The 16,745-nt window shown below is 42.7% G+C and overlaps 1 protein-coding gene across 4 annotated transcripts in view; it reads left to right on the top strand.

The window, feature by feature from the left end:
• The window catches only part of LOC124776848 (serpin B3-like), a 123,379-nt gene that overhangs the window by 34,351 nt on the left and 72,283 nt on the right, over positions 1 to 16,745 (top strand). For all 4 annotated transcript variants that reach the window (XM_047252017.1, XM_047252020.1, XM_047252018.1 and 1 more), the window contains exons 2-4: positions 633 to 732; positions 3,058 to 3,237; positions 5,872 to 6,079. In XM_047252017.1, coding sequence (XP_047107973.1) covers positions 655 to 732; positions 3,058 to 3,237; positions 5,872 to 6,079 — 466 coding nt within the window. In that variant the 5' untranslated portion in view covers positions 633 to 654. The remainder of the gene's footprint in view (positions 1 to 632; positions 733 to 3,057; positions 3,238 to 5,871; positions 6,080 to 16,745) is intronic.

The raw sequence follows: 16,745 nt of genomic DNA, 5'->3' as shown, positions 1-16,745 counted from the left end.
TGCCTCATCCCGGAGAAACTGGAACTTCCATTTACCAGATGGAAAAACGATATGCACTTGAATAGCACTTCCTTAAGCACAGAACAGAAAGGTGAGCACTATTTAGCACGTTTAATTTTAACAGTCTTCCAGAAAACTGAAAGAATTTCATGGCAAACCCCAAGTATTCAGATCCACATTGGAGAGTTTCCTTGTTGCATACTCCTTGTATTCTGTTCTGGAATCCCTCACATTAGTTCATAACTTATTTCTGTAATGTGTTATTTATTCGTGTTCTGTCAGACAATTTTCTAATCATCGTTCTGTAAACCATGTACTGACTCAAGCGATGACCAAGCATCTTTCGCTCGCATGGTCCCAGCGCGATTGAAAACTAAATAAATAAATAAAATTTAAAGAGATATGAGTAGCGGTATTCTCTTAGCAATTGAATATCTGTAGAAGTTTCGTGACTGTTTCAGTTTAAAGTACATAATGATTTATTATTAACTTGGATATACAATACATTTTACAGTAGGTTTTAGTGAACTTCCACATATTTACCGGCGGCACCTGAAAGGCCTTGTAAAGCAACTGTATCTTCCACACAAGTCACTCATTGCCGCCCTTTTTCTTTTCTCTTTTCGCTTTAGGTGGCTGTAATTTTACGGCGCCATGGGAGACGCTAACGCCGTAGCTGCTCTCCATGCAATATCCCATTCAAACACCAACTTCACTGTGGATTTGTACAAGGTTAGTACAAATTTTAAAGATAATACTCACCAGATACAGAAGCAACGTAACTCACTATGTCATGTTGTTACTTCAATTTATTCTGCAAGCGGTGCTGATATTCTAGAGCATAAAGGTCGGCTAAAAGCTGTGAGCTATCTGAGAAAGTTAACCTTGTATTACTGCGCAACTGTTTCACCAGGTATCCAGTCTAGCTTACCAAATTCCCAACCAGACTAACATTAATTATAATCTTTTAATAGTCATACGACAACCGGAGAGATATATATATATATAAAGATAATTTAAATAAAAAGAAATAAATCAGTTTATATTTAGAAATTTATTTTAACATTGATCATTGAAATTTCAGCATATTAAACTTGATTCATAACTAACCTGGTGCCTTATTTAGGATTGTGAAAATGTGAGATTGTAATCTTATGGAACACATCAAATCTGGAGCCCAGATTGGGAGGCTGCATACAACACTGCATTCATAAAACAACACACGAAGAACGTTGAAACATATGCAAGAGGAAATTAACCACAACCAACCGATTCAATTTTCACCCAAAGAAGTTACGTTCGTGGCGCAATCCTGTTCGTCATGTAATTACCACACGCTGGTATACTAAATTCATACTAACTCTCTGTGAAATCTTCCTGAAAAGAATAGCTGAGGGCTACTTTGATGATTACACCACATGCTTCACGTGGTCAACTTGGTTTACACAAAGAGTGTAACTCCACAATAATTTTGATAATTAAAATAAATTAGATCGAAAAGCAATTTACAAAAGAAAAACCTCTAACTGATTACTATCATCTTACTATTGACTGATGGGCCAAACAATTGTATAAGCACAAGGTACTGGTCTCACAAATTACACCCCACGTGGGTTGAACATAAAGAAAAGTTGCTATATTGGAAAATATTGTCAAGACGAGACGTTATAATCACACAAGCATTCACATTTAAGATTGATCTGAGTTAGAGTTACTGATCAACACGTGGTTCCACTTTACTCACAAAGTAGTGACAAAGCAACTACCGGAAAATAATCTGAACTTCACACGAGAATTACACTGCGCTGCAATTTAAGATAACATTAGATATTTTAGAGCTAAACCTGAAATAAAAGTGATTAAATTTTCAGTTAGGCTGAACTTAAGAAATCCATTGTCCTACGGACTTAGCAGACACGCGTTTAGCCGGAGATCTTACCACTTCAGACGCTCGCCGCGGACAGACTGACCTGCGCTCCTACCGAGCGTGCTTCCCAAATACAAACGGAAGTGGCCAGAGGGGCAGCTTCCTATACCAACATGACAAGGGACGGCCAGGACCATACTAATAATAGAAACCTCTCTGCTTTTAGAAAGCGTAGCTACCTGTTCCGACGTTGGTCCTACTGTTCTCTAGCAGACAGGCTTGTCTGCAACCATCCAGCATGCAACTACAAATACATTTGCTCATTCATCCTCTCACACAGAAGGGAAGGGGGATGACAGTATCTTATCATATACAGTATATAAAAGAAAGCGGATGTAGGTTCCGTATGAGACTGTGTGACATGAATTACATATATGAATTACATATAAACTGTGCTTTAAAGTGTAGTAGTGTGACAGATCGTTCTTGTTTATGTGTAAAAGTAACACGTTCCACTACTCAGTGTCCTCCCAGATAGTCAGACAGGCCACAGTACATTTAGAAGAGGAATTTATGCCGTATATGACAACAGATTTAAGAAATTAACATGAAAGGAATCCAACAGAGACCTTTCAACTATACGTCGTTTCTTCACGTCCAAGAGATCCTGGGCATATGGACCATCACTCAGCAGCAATGTTAATGCAGCACTTTGAATTAATAAATATGCCTGCTATTTCATGCGAAGTGTTGGTGGTTGCAGTGCCACTTTTTGTTGGGTGCATGTGGAGTATCAGATACAGAGAAGTGAGAGACTGAGTATCGTTTTCATTAACAAAAAAATGGTTCAAATGGCTCTGAGCACTATGGGACTTAACATCTGTGGTCATCAGTCCCCTAGAACTTAGAACTACTTAAACCTAACTAACCTAAGGAGATCACACACATCCATGCCCGAGGCAGGATTCGAACCTGCGACCGTAGCAGTCGCGCGGTTCCAGACTGAAGGGCCTAGAATCATTAACAGTGATACAGGAGTTGTGAAGTCAGTGCTGAAAACTTCCAAAAAGACAAAAGGCTTACCTAAAATTCATAATTTATACAATCCCTATAGTACAGTAGCGAGCAGCAAAGAAAAATATATTATGCTGTTACAGAATGCTATGAATATGATGTGCGTTTGATTTCAGGTGCTGGCGAGCGAACCAGGGAATCTGTTTTTCTCACCCTTAAGCATTCAAGTAGTTCTCGCTCTGGTGTATTTCGGAGCAAAGGGCGACACAGCAGACGAATTGGAGCGAGGTTTGCACCTTCCCCGCGACAAACAGCTCACAGACAATGGAATTAATGCCCTTATGCATCAGCTAAGTGTGAGTACAAAGTACCAGTCTAAGTTTTTTACAAATTAGATCAGTAAAAGCTTGTAATTGATTGTTTTGATGCAATGGCACATTTTGCAGTCATGAAACATCACGTATTATTATTATTATTTATTGTCTTACTCAGTTTTGTTCACGGTATTGATAAAATAACTGTGTAAAGAGCACTAAATTAATTGCTGTATGTTCTCTGAGACACCAACAAACTGATCCTCAGGTGTTCTGCACAAGCGCCTTCTGCTGTTGCCAACACGCAAGGATGCGTTTCTAGGTGCTGTATGCCTGTGATCAGCAATAGCGACTAAAGACCTACGGTGTAAGGAGCCTTAATAGCCCCGACAGCCGCCTAAGTTAGATTCACTCAGACACCATCATAGACGCGACTTCCCTATCACTTGGTTCTAGGCGACTGGCCGCGACCCAGTCTACATCGCATGAGCTGATCTGCATCTACATTTACATGGTTACTCTGCAATTGACGTTAAGTGCCTGACAGTGGATTCATCTAACCACCTTGTAGTTACTTTTCTATCATTCCACTGCACGCAGGAAATACCAACACTTACATCTTTCCGACCGAGCTCTGATTTCTCAAAAAAATGGCTCTGAGCACTATGGGACTTAACATCTATGGTCATCAGTCCCCTAGAACTTAGAACTACTTAAACCTAACTAACCTAAGGACAGCACACAACACCCAGTCATCACGAGGCAGAGAAAATCCCTGACCCCGCCGGGAAGCGAACCCGGGAACCCGGGCGTGGGAAGTGAGAACGCTACCGCACCACCACGAGCTGCGGACTCTGATTTCTCGTATTTTATTATGATTATCATTTCTCCTTATGTAGATGAGCGCCAATAAAATATTTGACACTCTGAGGAGAATTTTGGTGATCGAAATTTCATGAGAAGGTCCTGCTGCAGTGAGAAATGCCTTTTTCTTTTAATGACTGACACCCCAATTAGGTACCATATCAGTGGTACTCTCTCCCATATTTCGCGATAATACGAAAGAAGCTGCCCTCCTTTTAACTTTTTCGATGTCCTCTGGTAATCCTATCTCATTCGGATCCCACACATCACAGCAATGCTCCAGAAGAGGGCGGACAGGCATAGTGTAAGCAGTTTCTTTAGTACATATGTTACATTTTGTAGTGTCCTACCAGTAAATCGCATGATCATCTGGTAACTTCACATGGCAGCAAATGATACCATTATTTGCAAACGATCTAAGAGGGCTGCTCAGATTGTCTCCTAAATCGTTTATGTAGATCAGGAACAGCAGAGAGCCTATAATATTTCGTTGTGGAACACCATCTGTTACTTCTGTTTTACTCGATGACTTTCCGTTCAGTTATTACGAAATGTGACCTTTCTGTTAGGAAATCAAAAATAACTAGACGATACTCCATAGACACGCAATTTAATTAGAAGTCGCTTGTGAGGAACGGTGTAAAAGCCTTCTGGAAATCTAAAAGCATGGAAACAATTTGACGTCCCCAGTCAATAACACTCATTACTTCGTGAGAACAAAGAGCTGATTGAATTTCACAAGAACGGTATTTTCTGAATCCGTGTTGGCTATTCACCAATAAATAGTACCGAGCAAGGTGGCCCACGGTAATACATTGCAAGGTAACTTCTTTCTGAGGAGATGCATTTAAAAAGAAAATCCCGTTGTTGAAGGGACACATTCTGACAAAGACAATGAAGGTCCCTCAGCTCACTGGCGTTAAAGAAAATGCGAGGTCTGAAGAATTCATTGTGGTCTTGAAAGAATTACATGGTTAGTGTTTTGAAGATTTTGAGGACATACACCTGTCCTCGAGCCGTTCAGTTGTAAGCGACCCTGTGTATGTGAGGATGTAATTGATTTACCTACAAAGTAATTCCAATTTTAATGTCAAATCTTTTTACGTTAAAACTGTCCACTGTCTACAGTGCTATCCTCAGGTAGAGTTTCCAAGTTTGCATAATGAGATTGCAAAAGTGCTATAATATTTCGATCGGTATATTTGTGTGAAAGACCTTTTTCCGGTTATGAAACTAAATAAGTCACAATTATGTGACAACTTGAGTGTTAAACTTTGCGAAGTTAGTCTGCGCGTCTCCGTATGTTGGCAGTTTGTGCCAGACAGAAATTATGTCTTCAACTTTCTCTCTGCTCTTCGTCGCGCTCAGAGGCAGCGTGGAGGGAAATGCCATTGGCCGGGGGGGGGGGAATGAGGTAGCGAGGCTGAGCGCTTTGAACTCGTGCCCGGGGACGATCTGTGAGCCAAAATCTTGGCCGCCCTTGGTTTAAGGCAAACGCGGTTAACAAACGCCCGGATCACAAACAGCCCGCTTTGACAAGAAGAAATAAAACTTGCGCACAGAATGGAAAATGCAGTGAGAAATTTTTCTTCTCTTATACAACGCTTGAATGCAATCTTCGACACTGATCTGCTGCTGGTTAGTAACTTATACATAAATGAATGTCATTACAGATACAGATACCTTGAATCCTAGCTCCGATCGATGTTATAATAGAAGTCATCGTTTGTATCAGTAGGCCCAAATAACTTCTGGTTATTAAATACTGAGTAACTTATTGTTGTAGTACTAAAGTGTAAACTTTTGTTCCAGGAATCTCAAAATGTATTACTTGACATAGCGAACAGGATATATCTTCGGACTGGTTCAGAAATCAAGAATGAATTCAAGAAAACTGCTGACAGGTTCCTTGCCGGAGTTGAGCAGATTAACTTTGCCGAATCAGAACAGGCCAGAAAAACAATTAACAACTGGATTGAAAATAAAACTAATGGAAAGATAAAAGATATAATTGAAGAAGGTAATGGAGCTTTTTTAAAATCGTATTTTTATAAATTATTTTACTTTTGCTGTTTGCCTGTTTAAGTGGAGGTGATAAAGACCTAACGATACCTCTCACCTAGTAAACCAAAAGAAAATGAAGCCATTCATTAGCCGATGTTTTTTAGTTTCATTACTACATTGTTCCTTGTAGTCGTATAATGCATTCTAAATGCCTCCTCGTTTTCTTGCGATAGCAGAAGCTACTAAAATCAGTTTTGACAACTGCTGAAATGTTATTACGGGGATTAAATTAGACGCGTTCCTAAGTATGGCACGAGTGGAATGTACGGCATGAAAATACTATCCTCGAAAGAGACTCTAACCCAGATCCCAACATTTCGAGGCCAGTGTGCTACTGCTACCACTACACACACACACACACAAACATGAAGGAACTACCTATCTTTTAATTTCTAGCCATAAAGATCCAGCCCCATCTAGCACTAGTCTCTCAAGTGCACAACTCTCGTTAATGTAATTGCTGTGGAGTCGTTTCTTTGTCGAGGGTTGCAGGTCGAAGCATTCACTTGATGTTTCAGATTATACTGAGCAATAAAAAACAGACAACAAATTTGTCTATTTGCTCGACTTTCAGTATGATTTTTTGGAGTGTTGTGCCAAGTGCCATCTGAAGCTGTCCGGTCCAAACGACTTAACTAAATAAAAACTTAACTAAATAAAAACTGTGGTAGCTTTTTTTTTTCAAGCGTAGGCGTATGACGTCAGTCTTGTGCCGTGTACCGAGCCTTACGTCAGAGGCACGAACTCTCTTTTGAACCAAATTATCATTTGTATAATTTCTAGTCACGCTGAAGACCAAATTTCGATGTGAGTCAGTCGATCAGAAAGGAAATCAGGGCGCCTAACAGACTGCCAGTACTTTTCACATTCAAATCGTGTTTACAATACACTGACGGAAAAAAGTGCATCACCAAGAAGGAATGGTGTGAAATAAACGGAAGTTGGTAGATGTGTTTCTACACCTGAAAGATGACGTCCATTCAAAATTCGCTAGTACCGTCTTTATGAGGGTGAAAATCAGGTTTGTTTTAAACACGCGCTGTGAAGGTCCTGAACGTTAGTTGCCTTTGAGATTGAACGTAGTGAATTAATGTTAGTTAATAATGACTTTAAAATGACGAAGAAATAATAAGCAACACCTCACTGAGTTTGTACGAGATTGTGTACTTCCAACATTCTGCGTGGTGTCTGTTTGTTCTAAGTCGTGTCTCCCTGCGACTTTCGCGCAACGACGCTCTGAGCGTGTATTTTAGGGAACTGACTAGTTTGAACCTGGGACCTGTTGCTGGTAAGGAGACGCCAGACCACACATGGCATGTAGAGTTCAGAAGAGTTCAGTGAGACTAGCTATGATATAACCAAATACTTAATGATTTCAGCGTCAGCTCCTCTGCACTCCCTGTAAAAGAATCTTAATACTAACTAAATTTAGTGAAAGGGGTTCAAGGCTTTCCTATTTTTAGTTAGCTGGTAAAATAACGTCGAAAAAGTAGTTAAGTTTAGCATTGGAATTTATATTCTACTCACAAAACATTGTTTATAAATTGCACTATTGATAAAAGGAAATATTTTAATACAGGATGATAAAAACCAACTGCGTTCAACAAAAATGTGAACGAATATTCCCTAAATGGGTTTCCAAGTTCTACAATGGACCGAAGGATGACCTATGCCATATCACATCTATAATCTAGATTTAAGTTAAGTTTCATAAAAGAGAAAACTATCAACATGGTCTACAGTGACCCTCAATTATCTTTAATTACTTATTTACACTTGTCGTAAATTACAGTGGCTGATGTGGCTTCTCAATAATTATATAACAGAAAAATCATCACGTTCCAGATTTTAACTTCTAGTAGCAAATGTGAATACCACAAAGTTTAATTGACGATCGACACTAGTATTACGTAAAAAGGGGATGTAACAGACTTCTGCAGTTCTGAGTGAAGCCTTATGGCGGCACCGCGTGTGTTCATTACCTTGTCGGTGTTTAGGCAGCGTCAGGGGACGGCGGGCGGCGCAGCTCCACGCACCTCGCCGTCTCGGAAGCAACTCTCTCCTAACTTCTCCTAACTACAATTTACCGAAGTTGGTTTAAAAAAAGCTATCTGGCTGTGTTTTCAGCTGACCAATCAGGGTCTCAATGTTAACCTTAAGCTCTGCCTACAAAACTTCTGTCTATCCAATGAGAAACGTTATACTTTTCGTGTTGGAGCAATGTTTTTAACGTTTGCAATGTAACAGAGACGCGTATAGTCTCACGCTAAAACTTTCAGCTGGTGTGGTCCTTATAGTGTTATCATAAGATCTATACTGTTCTTCTGGAGGGCTCTATCTTTAAACATAGGCTGGGGGGTGGTCCTGGCGGTCGGCTGGCGACATGGGTGTCCGTCCCTTATCGTAGGGCCTCCTAGTCTACACGACTCTGCTCTCGGCTTCTCGTTTCTTCCCTCGGAACTGCGTCTGTTTCACAGTGGGAAGGTATGACATGCATTTAAGCGTTCTTGTGTTAATCTGTGGTATTCCATTTGCTCACTCGTTGATCGTATTACTTTGGTTAATTTAATGTCAGGATTTATTCGGAGCTATGTGACATACTGCCGGGTGTGCTATCGTGTCAGGGTTTTCATGGAAGGTGCTGGATTGGCCTGACACCTTACATACTAGATATATGAGAAGCTTGATGTTCCTTCTGCGACACTGCAGAAAGACTTTGCACGAATGTAGCCACTATACATAACTACTGGCAGCAATAGTATGTATGGTCGCTAGAAGGCCGAGCTCCGGACAATCACGTGGCACTACCGAGAGGAAAGATCATCGTGTATGGCTCTGGCGAATGGTAATGCATCTGCAGCAGCAATTTGAGCACCAACTGGCACCACAGTGACACAACGAACTGTTACTAATTGGTTACTTCAAGGACAGCTCTAAGCCAGACACCTTATGGGATGCATTCCACTGATGCCAAACCACCGCCATTTGTGACTTCAGTGGTGTCAAGCGAGAGCTCATTGGAGGTCAGGGTGCAGGATTGTTGTGTTTTCTGATGAAAGCTGGTTCTGCCTCGGTGCCACTGATGGCCGTGTGTTAGTTAGAAGGAGACCAGTTGAGGACTCTGCAACCAACCTGTCTGCATGCTAGACACACTGAAAATACACCTGGACTTATGGTCTGGGGTGCGATTGTGTATGACAACAGGAGTCCTCTCGTAGCTATCCCACGCACTCTGACTGCAACTGTGTACTTCAGTCTGGCGATTCGACCTGTCGTGCTGCTATTCATGAACAGCATTCCGGGGGATGTTTTCCAACTTACTGCTGCAGTGACCCAACATTTTCTACAGACTATGAACATATTACACTACTGGCCATTAAAATTGCTACACCACGAAGATGACGTGCTACAGACGCGAAATTTAACCGACAGGAAGAAGATGCTCTGATATGCAAATGATTAGCTTTTCAGAGTATTCACACAGGGTTGGCGCCGGTGGCGACACCTACAACGTGCTGACATGAGGAAAGCTTCCAACCGATTTCTCATACACAAACAGCAGTTGACCGGCGTTGCCTGGTGAAATGTTGTTGTGATGCCTCGTGTAAGGAGGAGAAATGCGTACCATCACGTTTCCGACTTTGATAAACGTCGGATTGTAGCCTATCGCGGTTGCGATTTATCGTATCGCAACAGAGCTGCTCGCGTTGGTCGAGATCCAATGACTGTTAGCAGAATATGGAATCGGTGGGTTCAGGAGGGTAATACGGAACGCCGTGCTGGATCCCAACGGCCTCCAATTACTAACAGTCGAGATGACAGGCATCTTATCCGCATGGCTGTAACGGATCGTGCAGCCACGTCTCGGTCCGTGAGTCAACAGATGAGGACGTTTGCAAGACAACAGCAATCTGCACGAACAGTTCGACGACGTTTGCAGCAGCGTGGACTATCAGCTCGGAGACCATGGCTGCGGTTACCCTTGACGCTGCATCACAGACAGGAGCGCCTGCGATGGTGTACTCAACGACGAACCTGGACGAACGAATGGTAAAATGTCGTTTGTTCGGATGATTCCAGGTTCTGTTTACAGCATCATGATGGTCGCATCCGTGTTTGGCGACATCGCGGTGAACGCACATTGGAAGCGTGTATTCGTCATCGCCATACTGACGTATCACCTGGCAGATGGTATGGGGTGCCATTGGTTACACGTCTTGGTCACCTCTTGTTCGCATTGACGGCATTTTGAGTAGTGGACGTTACATTTCAGACGTGTAACCTCCCGTGGCTCCACCCTTCATTCGATCCCTGTGAAACTCTACATTTCAGCAGTACAATGCACGACCGCATGTTGCAGGTCCTGTACGGGCCTTTCTGGATACAGAAAATGTTCGACTGCTACCCTGGCCAGCACGTTCTCCAGATCTCTCACCAATTTAAAACGTCTGGTCAATGGCGTCCGAGCAACTGGCTGGTCACAATACGCCAGTCACTACTCTTGATGAACTGTGGTATCGCGTTGAAGCTGCATGGGCAGCTGTACCTGTACACGCCATCCAAGCTCTGTTTGACTCAATGCCCAGGCGAATCAAGGCCGTTATTAATCTGGGTACTGATTTTTCAGAATCTATGCACCCAAATTGCGTGAAAATGTAATCACATGTCAGTTCTAGTATAATATATTTGTCCAATGAATACCCGTTTATCATCTGCATTTCTTCTTGGTGTAGCAAAATTAATGGCCAGTAGTGTACCTTGGCGTGCTCCAATCGGGCATGTATGGGAAATCATTTGACATTCCAGTGTCATCCACAAACAGCATTAACGATCCCCGTATTGACGGAGTAAGTGAATGTGCAACAGGCACGAAACTTCGTATTGGAACATTATGGGGAAAGGGGCACAACAATATACAGTGCACGTTACGTGAGATGCATACTGCCAGGCTGAAGACTCTAGTTTAACGCAAACGCCGAGGATTGCTGTCAAAAGGTGTTGTGCTGTTGCACGTCAATGCCTGTCCGCGTACTGCTGCCCACACTGCTGAAACGCTCCAGAAACTCAAATTTGAAGTACTGGATCATCCTCCATATAGTCCCGATCTTGCCGCTTCTGACTATCACTCGTTTGGTCCACTGAAACAGGCATTAAGGGGTCGTCGATTTGCCTCGGACGAAGCAGTGAAAGATGTGGTGCATTCGTGGCTCGCAGCTCAACCGAGAACCTTCTTTTAAGAGGGCATCAGGAAGCTTGTACAACGATGGACCAAATGCGTTGAAACACAAGGAGACCATGTCGAAAAATGATGTTCTTGTAAGTTTCCTATTTGATCAGAATAAAATTTTATAACTACTTTGCGGATAATAATTAACTTGCCTTCGAATGCACGGAGCATTCTGGCAGCTACAATGGTTGTTAGCGTACCAGCGTTTCACATTTGTTATAGCTTATTTCGCACTTACATTAAGCCGTGAACTTGGAACGTTAATCACTTAAATTTATTTCGGAAATTTCATTACTCTACATTAATTATTTATTGGTGTTGGGATTTTTTCCGTCGGTGTATATTAATTTAAACGAGTTGATTAGAGGATAGGAGGCTTAAAACTACAGAAGTACGGAAATCAGTACAGGAAGGTCAAATCAACAACTCAGAGGAATGTCTTTGTATGTCCATCTTTACACAGATGGTTGCAGGATCCCGGCTGTTCTGTACAGAACGCAGAACGTCGAAACAAAACACTTTTCAGCCTTCTAAATTTCCAGTTGTTATCTTACTGACCATCGAGTTTCGGCTTCTGACCGACGTGTAAACAGATTCCCACCTTTATACCAGTCAAAATAGGGGCCAGAATTCATTGACTGGTTCAAAAATAGTTCAAATGGTTCTGAGCACTATGCGACTTAACTTCTCAGTTCATCAGTCGCCTAGAACTTAGAACTAATTAAACCTTACTAACCTAAGGACATCACACACATCCATGCCCGAGGCAGGATTCGAACCTGCGACCGTAGCGGTCGCGCGGTTACACACTGTAGCGCCTAGAACCGCTGGGACACTCCGGCCGGCTCATTGACTGGTATCCGTAGATTTTTGACACAGCGGTCCCTTCGACCGCTGTGTCAAAAACCTACGTACAACAGTCATTGAATGCTGGCCCTCATCTTGATTGGACCAGAGGTGGGAATCTACCTACATGTCGGTCAGAGGGCCTGAAGATGGCGTAATACGTGGTCTGTTCAAAAAATTACGGAACTTTGTGGTCCACAAAATTTTTATACGCTTTTTATTGTCATAGCCTCCATCGAAATACTCTCCTGCGCAGTTGATGCATTGGCTCCCAACACCGTTTCCATTTCCGGAAGCAGTCTTTGGAGCACCTCTTGATGGATCGCAAGAAGCACAGTCTACTAATTTTCTCTTATCTCGTCTACCACTGTAAATCTTCGATCTTTCAACGGATTTTTCACCGTTGGAAATAAAAAAATGTCCGCAGGGGAGGAGTTCTGGATGATGAGGTAACACAGTGATTTCGTCCTTTGTGCAGTAGTCACCTACCAACAGGGATGAATGCGCGAGTGCGTTATCGTGATGCAAGAGCCATTAGTTGCCACATTTCAGGCAGTTTCCTTCTCGCATTTTCTCGCAGGCGTCGCAACACGTCCCGATAGTACGACAGATTAACGGTTTTTCCTGTGGCACGAATTCATGAGGAAGTAATCATTCAGAGTCAAAGAAAACTATCAGCATGGCTTTGACATCTGACCTGACGAGCTCTTTTGGTCTTGGAGAACCTTTCCCGACTCACTGTGTAGACTGAACCTTGGTCTCTTCGTCATAGCCGTTGACCCACGCCTCATCATCAGTTATGGTTCCCTTAAGGAACATCTCGTTCTCATTTGCGCGAACCAAAACTTCCTCACAGATTGCGAGGCAACGGTCTTTCTGGTCTTGACTCATGAGCCGTGGGACGAACCTGGCGGCAACACAATGCATTCCAAGATGCCGTGTCAGGATTTCATGACATGATCCATATGAATTGTTACATTCCTCTGCCCTTTTTCGGACAATGAGTCTTCGTACTGGCACGCACTGTTTCATTTAAGTTCATGACATAAGCGTTGAAGACGTCGAAGGGCCTCCTGAAGGACAGTCATCTTTAAATTCTGTCCGGACATTTTTGGACAGTGTGAACCATTCGTAAAACCGAATACTGCTTGAGCACTCATCATTGTAGGCGTCCTGCATTATTTGGTGTGTCTCTGTAAAGGTTTTCTTGCGTTTCACGAAAAATGTAATGCAGACGCGTTGCTCTTGTGACTCTGCCATCTCAAAATTGGCAAACTGAGCACTGACAAATAACTAACAGACATACAACGATGAAACTTCCGGCAGTTACACATTAAGCACAGGTGTGTGCAGGGATGCCAAACACATTTCGCTTCAACACACAACTGGCGCGAAATTGCGAATGTTCCGGAACTTTTCGAACAGATCTCGTACATCGCTGAAACTGGTTGCTCAATAAAGTAGCAATTGGAAATTTAGATGGCTGAAAGCTGTTTTCAGTCTACATTCCAATCCGAATTTATGGCCGAGCGGTTCTAGGCGCTTCAGTCTGGAACCGCGCGACCGCTACGGTCGCAGGTTCGAATCCTGCCTCGGGCATGAATGTGTGTGATGTCCTTAGGTTTGTTAGGTTTAAGTAGTTCTAAGTTCTAGGGGACTGATGACCTAAGATGTTAAGTCCCATAGTACTCAGAGCCACTTTTTTTTTACCCGAATTTGGTTGACACACGTATCTCTAAATATTGGATTTAATTGACAGACTGCAACTCTCGACTAGATCTTTTCGACACATTTCGTAAGTCATCTAAGCATTTGTATTGGTGTTTTAATCAGTTGATATTAATCATATATCATCTCTTAGTTGGAATTATTTATTTGTACTGTGGTATTTCAACTTCGTCTATTGCTTGTGATACCTCAATAGCTTTAAAATCCTTTTCAAATAATGTGTCGACAAATAAGATGAGGGAGTGGAAAAGCTCATGAAAGCTGCCCGCCACAAAATATGTTATGCCACCGCAAGTGATCGGTGATTCTCCTTTCCAGCCGCGCGGGATTAGCCGAGCGGTCTAAGGGCGCTGCAGTCATGGATTGTGCGGCTGGTCCCGGCGGAGGTTCGAGTCCTCCCTCGGGCATGGGTGTGTGTGTTTGTCCTTAGGATGATTTAAATTAAGTAGTGTGCAAGCTTAGGGACTGACGACCTTAGCAGTTAAGTCCCATAAGATTTCACAGACATTTGAACATTTCTCCTTTCCAATAAATATTAGGATTGGAGGAAGAGGGTGGAGAATTGAGCTCGGCTTGTCGAATGACGTGATACATCGGGCGTTCAGGTCGTCCCATGCTACGAGTATGCACAATATGAATGGCGCGTAGTCAGAAGAGAGAACATGTTTCGGGTTTCCTGCAGACAAGGTTCTGGAGCATCACACCGTGAATGTGTGCTGCAATTGGAAACGTACTCGAAAGTAGAAGTACATTGAGCAGTACGATTCTTGTGGGCAAACCGTCTAAACTGCATACAAAATCGTTGTGAAATTCTGGTGGTACAGGGACCAAATGCTATGATTCGCTTTCAGCCACAGTGAAACAGTGCTAACGTTTTGTCTTAGGCCGCAGGAACGTGGGTGCTGCTGATCGGAAAGAAAGGACAAAAAAAGGCCGTCGACATCGACCACAAACGACAATGCCTAGTGAATGTTTCAGGACAGAGAAAAAGAGAATTTTCAACGCTGAGGACCTTCACATAGCTGTTCTCGAATGATTTCGTGACCAAGCCGCTAATTTCTATCGTCGAGGAACTGAGCTATTGGTAGACTGTTACGATCTGCGTTCAAAGAGACTTGATGACTATGTTGCAAATCACTGAAATGAATCAGAGTCACTCTGAAGCGTAATTCATCATTCAATAATGTATGTAACTTAGTTTTAGAAATCCCCTGGTAGACCAATAAATGTGAGTTGATATAGAAGACATAGGGTATCCAGTATTAGAGGCGGAGTTTGCAAGACCTGCATCAGGTAATGTTGTGCACATAGTTCCGCGTAGTCAGCGCGTACAGAACTTTCCCACTAGAGCGCGCCCCGCTAAGCACAACAGCGCAGGCGCAGCGTTCGTCCGTCTCCGCACTACGAGATGGCGCTGTCTTAGAGACGGACCAAATTCTGCTTCCGCCGATCCGCGTATTAATATGTCACGCAGTCAATGAGATTTCTGCTAACGTAGAACCTTTTCTCCTCGCGGATCGCACTCGCGCAGTGATACCTGAACGCTCGAGGTGTTATAACGAGTGTACAGACCTCCGATTAGTCAGTCTACGTCAGTCTGTACCAGTCTGCATTAGTCTGTACCAGTCTATAGTCAAGTTTCAGTCTGCGCCTAATAAGATTATCGTATTCCTGTACATTGCCATGAACATAAATGTATAGACATTTTGTCAAGTATCAGAGATATGTGAGAATAAGATTAACGTACCAAGACCAAAGGAACTTCAGATTGTCAGTTGTAAATAGCATCCAGAATCAAGTTTAGTAAGGTTTATGATTGTTATTATTTTAATAAATGTGTGTGAAAATTAATCAAGTTCTGTTTAAAGTTGGTCACCGTCAATCTGCTACTCTAAACGTGCAAATGGCATTTCTATCGTCTTACCTAACGGCAGAAGATATACACGCCACAATAAGACTACGAGACATATTGCTGACACTTGCCTACTTCGCTAGAGCGACAAGTCAAATAATCTGATGGTGTGTGTACCGAAGGTCTTACAGTACGCACACCACAGGTAACGCACCAGGGACAGATAATATTGCTTCGGAGTTTCTAAAATCATTGGTGGAACTGGCGACCAAACGGCTATTCAAGTTGAAGTGAAGAATAAATGACACTTGAGGAATACCACCAGACGTTTAGAAAAATATCATCCACGCAATCCTGAAGACAGCAAGGGCAGATAACTGCGAGAACTACTGCACAATCAGCATAACGCCTCATGTACCCAAGCTGCTGATAAGAATAATATTCTCTACAGAACTGGCGAAGAAATATTTTTGTGGTGGTAAGTTCCTATGGGACCAAACTGCTGAGGTCATCGGTCCCTAGGATTACTCACTACTTAATCTAACTTACGATAAGGACAACAGACACACCCATGCCCGAGGGAGAACTCGAACCTCCGACGGGGGAAGCCGCGCGAACCGTGAAAAGGCGCGTGGCTACAACACGCGGCTGGCGAAGAAAGGAACACATGGAAAGCAGTGACAGGATGGCGGGGAGGGACGATAGGACATGTGTTAAAAAATCACTGAATAACTTGTGTGGTACTAGATAGCAGTAGAGGATAAAAACTTCAGACGAGGACAAAGACTGGAGTATATCCAAAAGATAATTGAGGATGTAGGGTGCAAGTGCTACTCTGAGATGAAAAAGTTGACTCTGTAACGATTTGCTTGAATGATACCCAAGCTCCTTTCTCATTTAAGGTCACTATAGATTCAAAGTTAACATCAAACATCAATTTTCTAATGTCAGGTACGACAAAGTCGCCTT

Source organism: Schistocerca piceifrons, chromosome 2 (genome assembly GCF_021461385.2).
Source record: "Schistocerca piceifrons isolate TAMUIC-IGC-003096 chromosome 2, iqSchPice1.1, whole genome shotgun sequence".
Taxonomy (NCBI): Eukaryota; Metazoa; Arthropoda; class Insecta; order Orthoptera; family Acrididae; genus Schistocerca; species Schistocerca piceifrons.
This window is presented reverse-complemented; position numbering and strand designations above follow the sequence as displayed.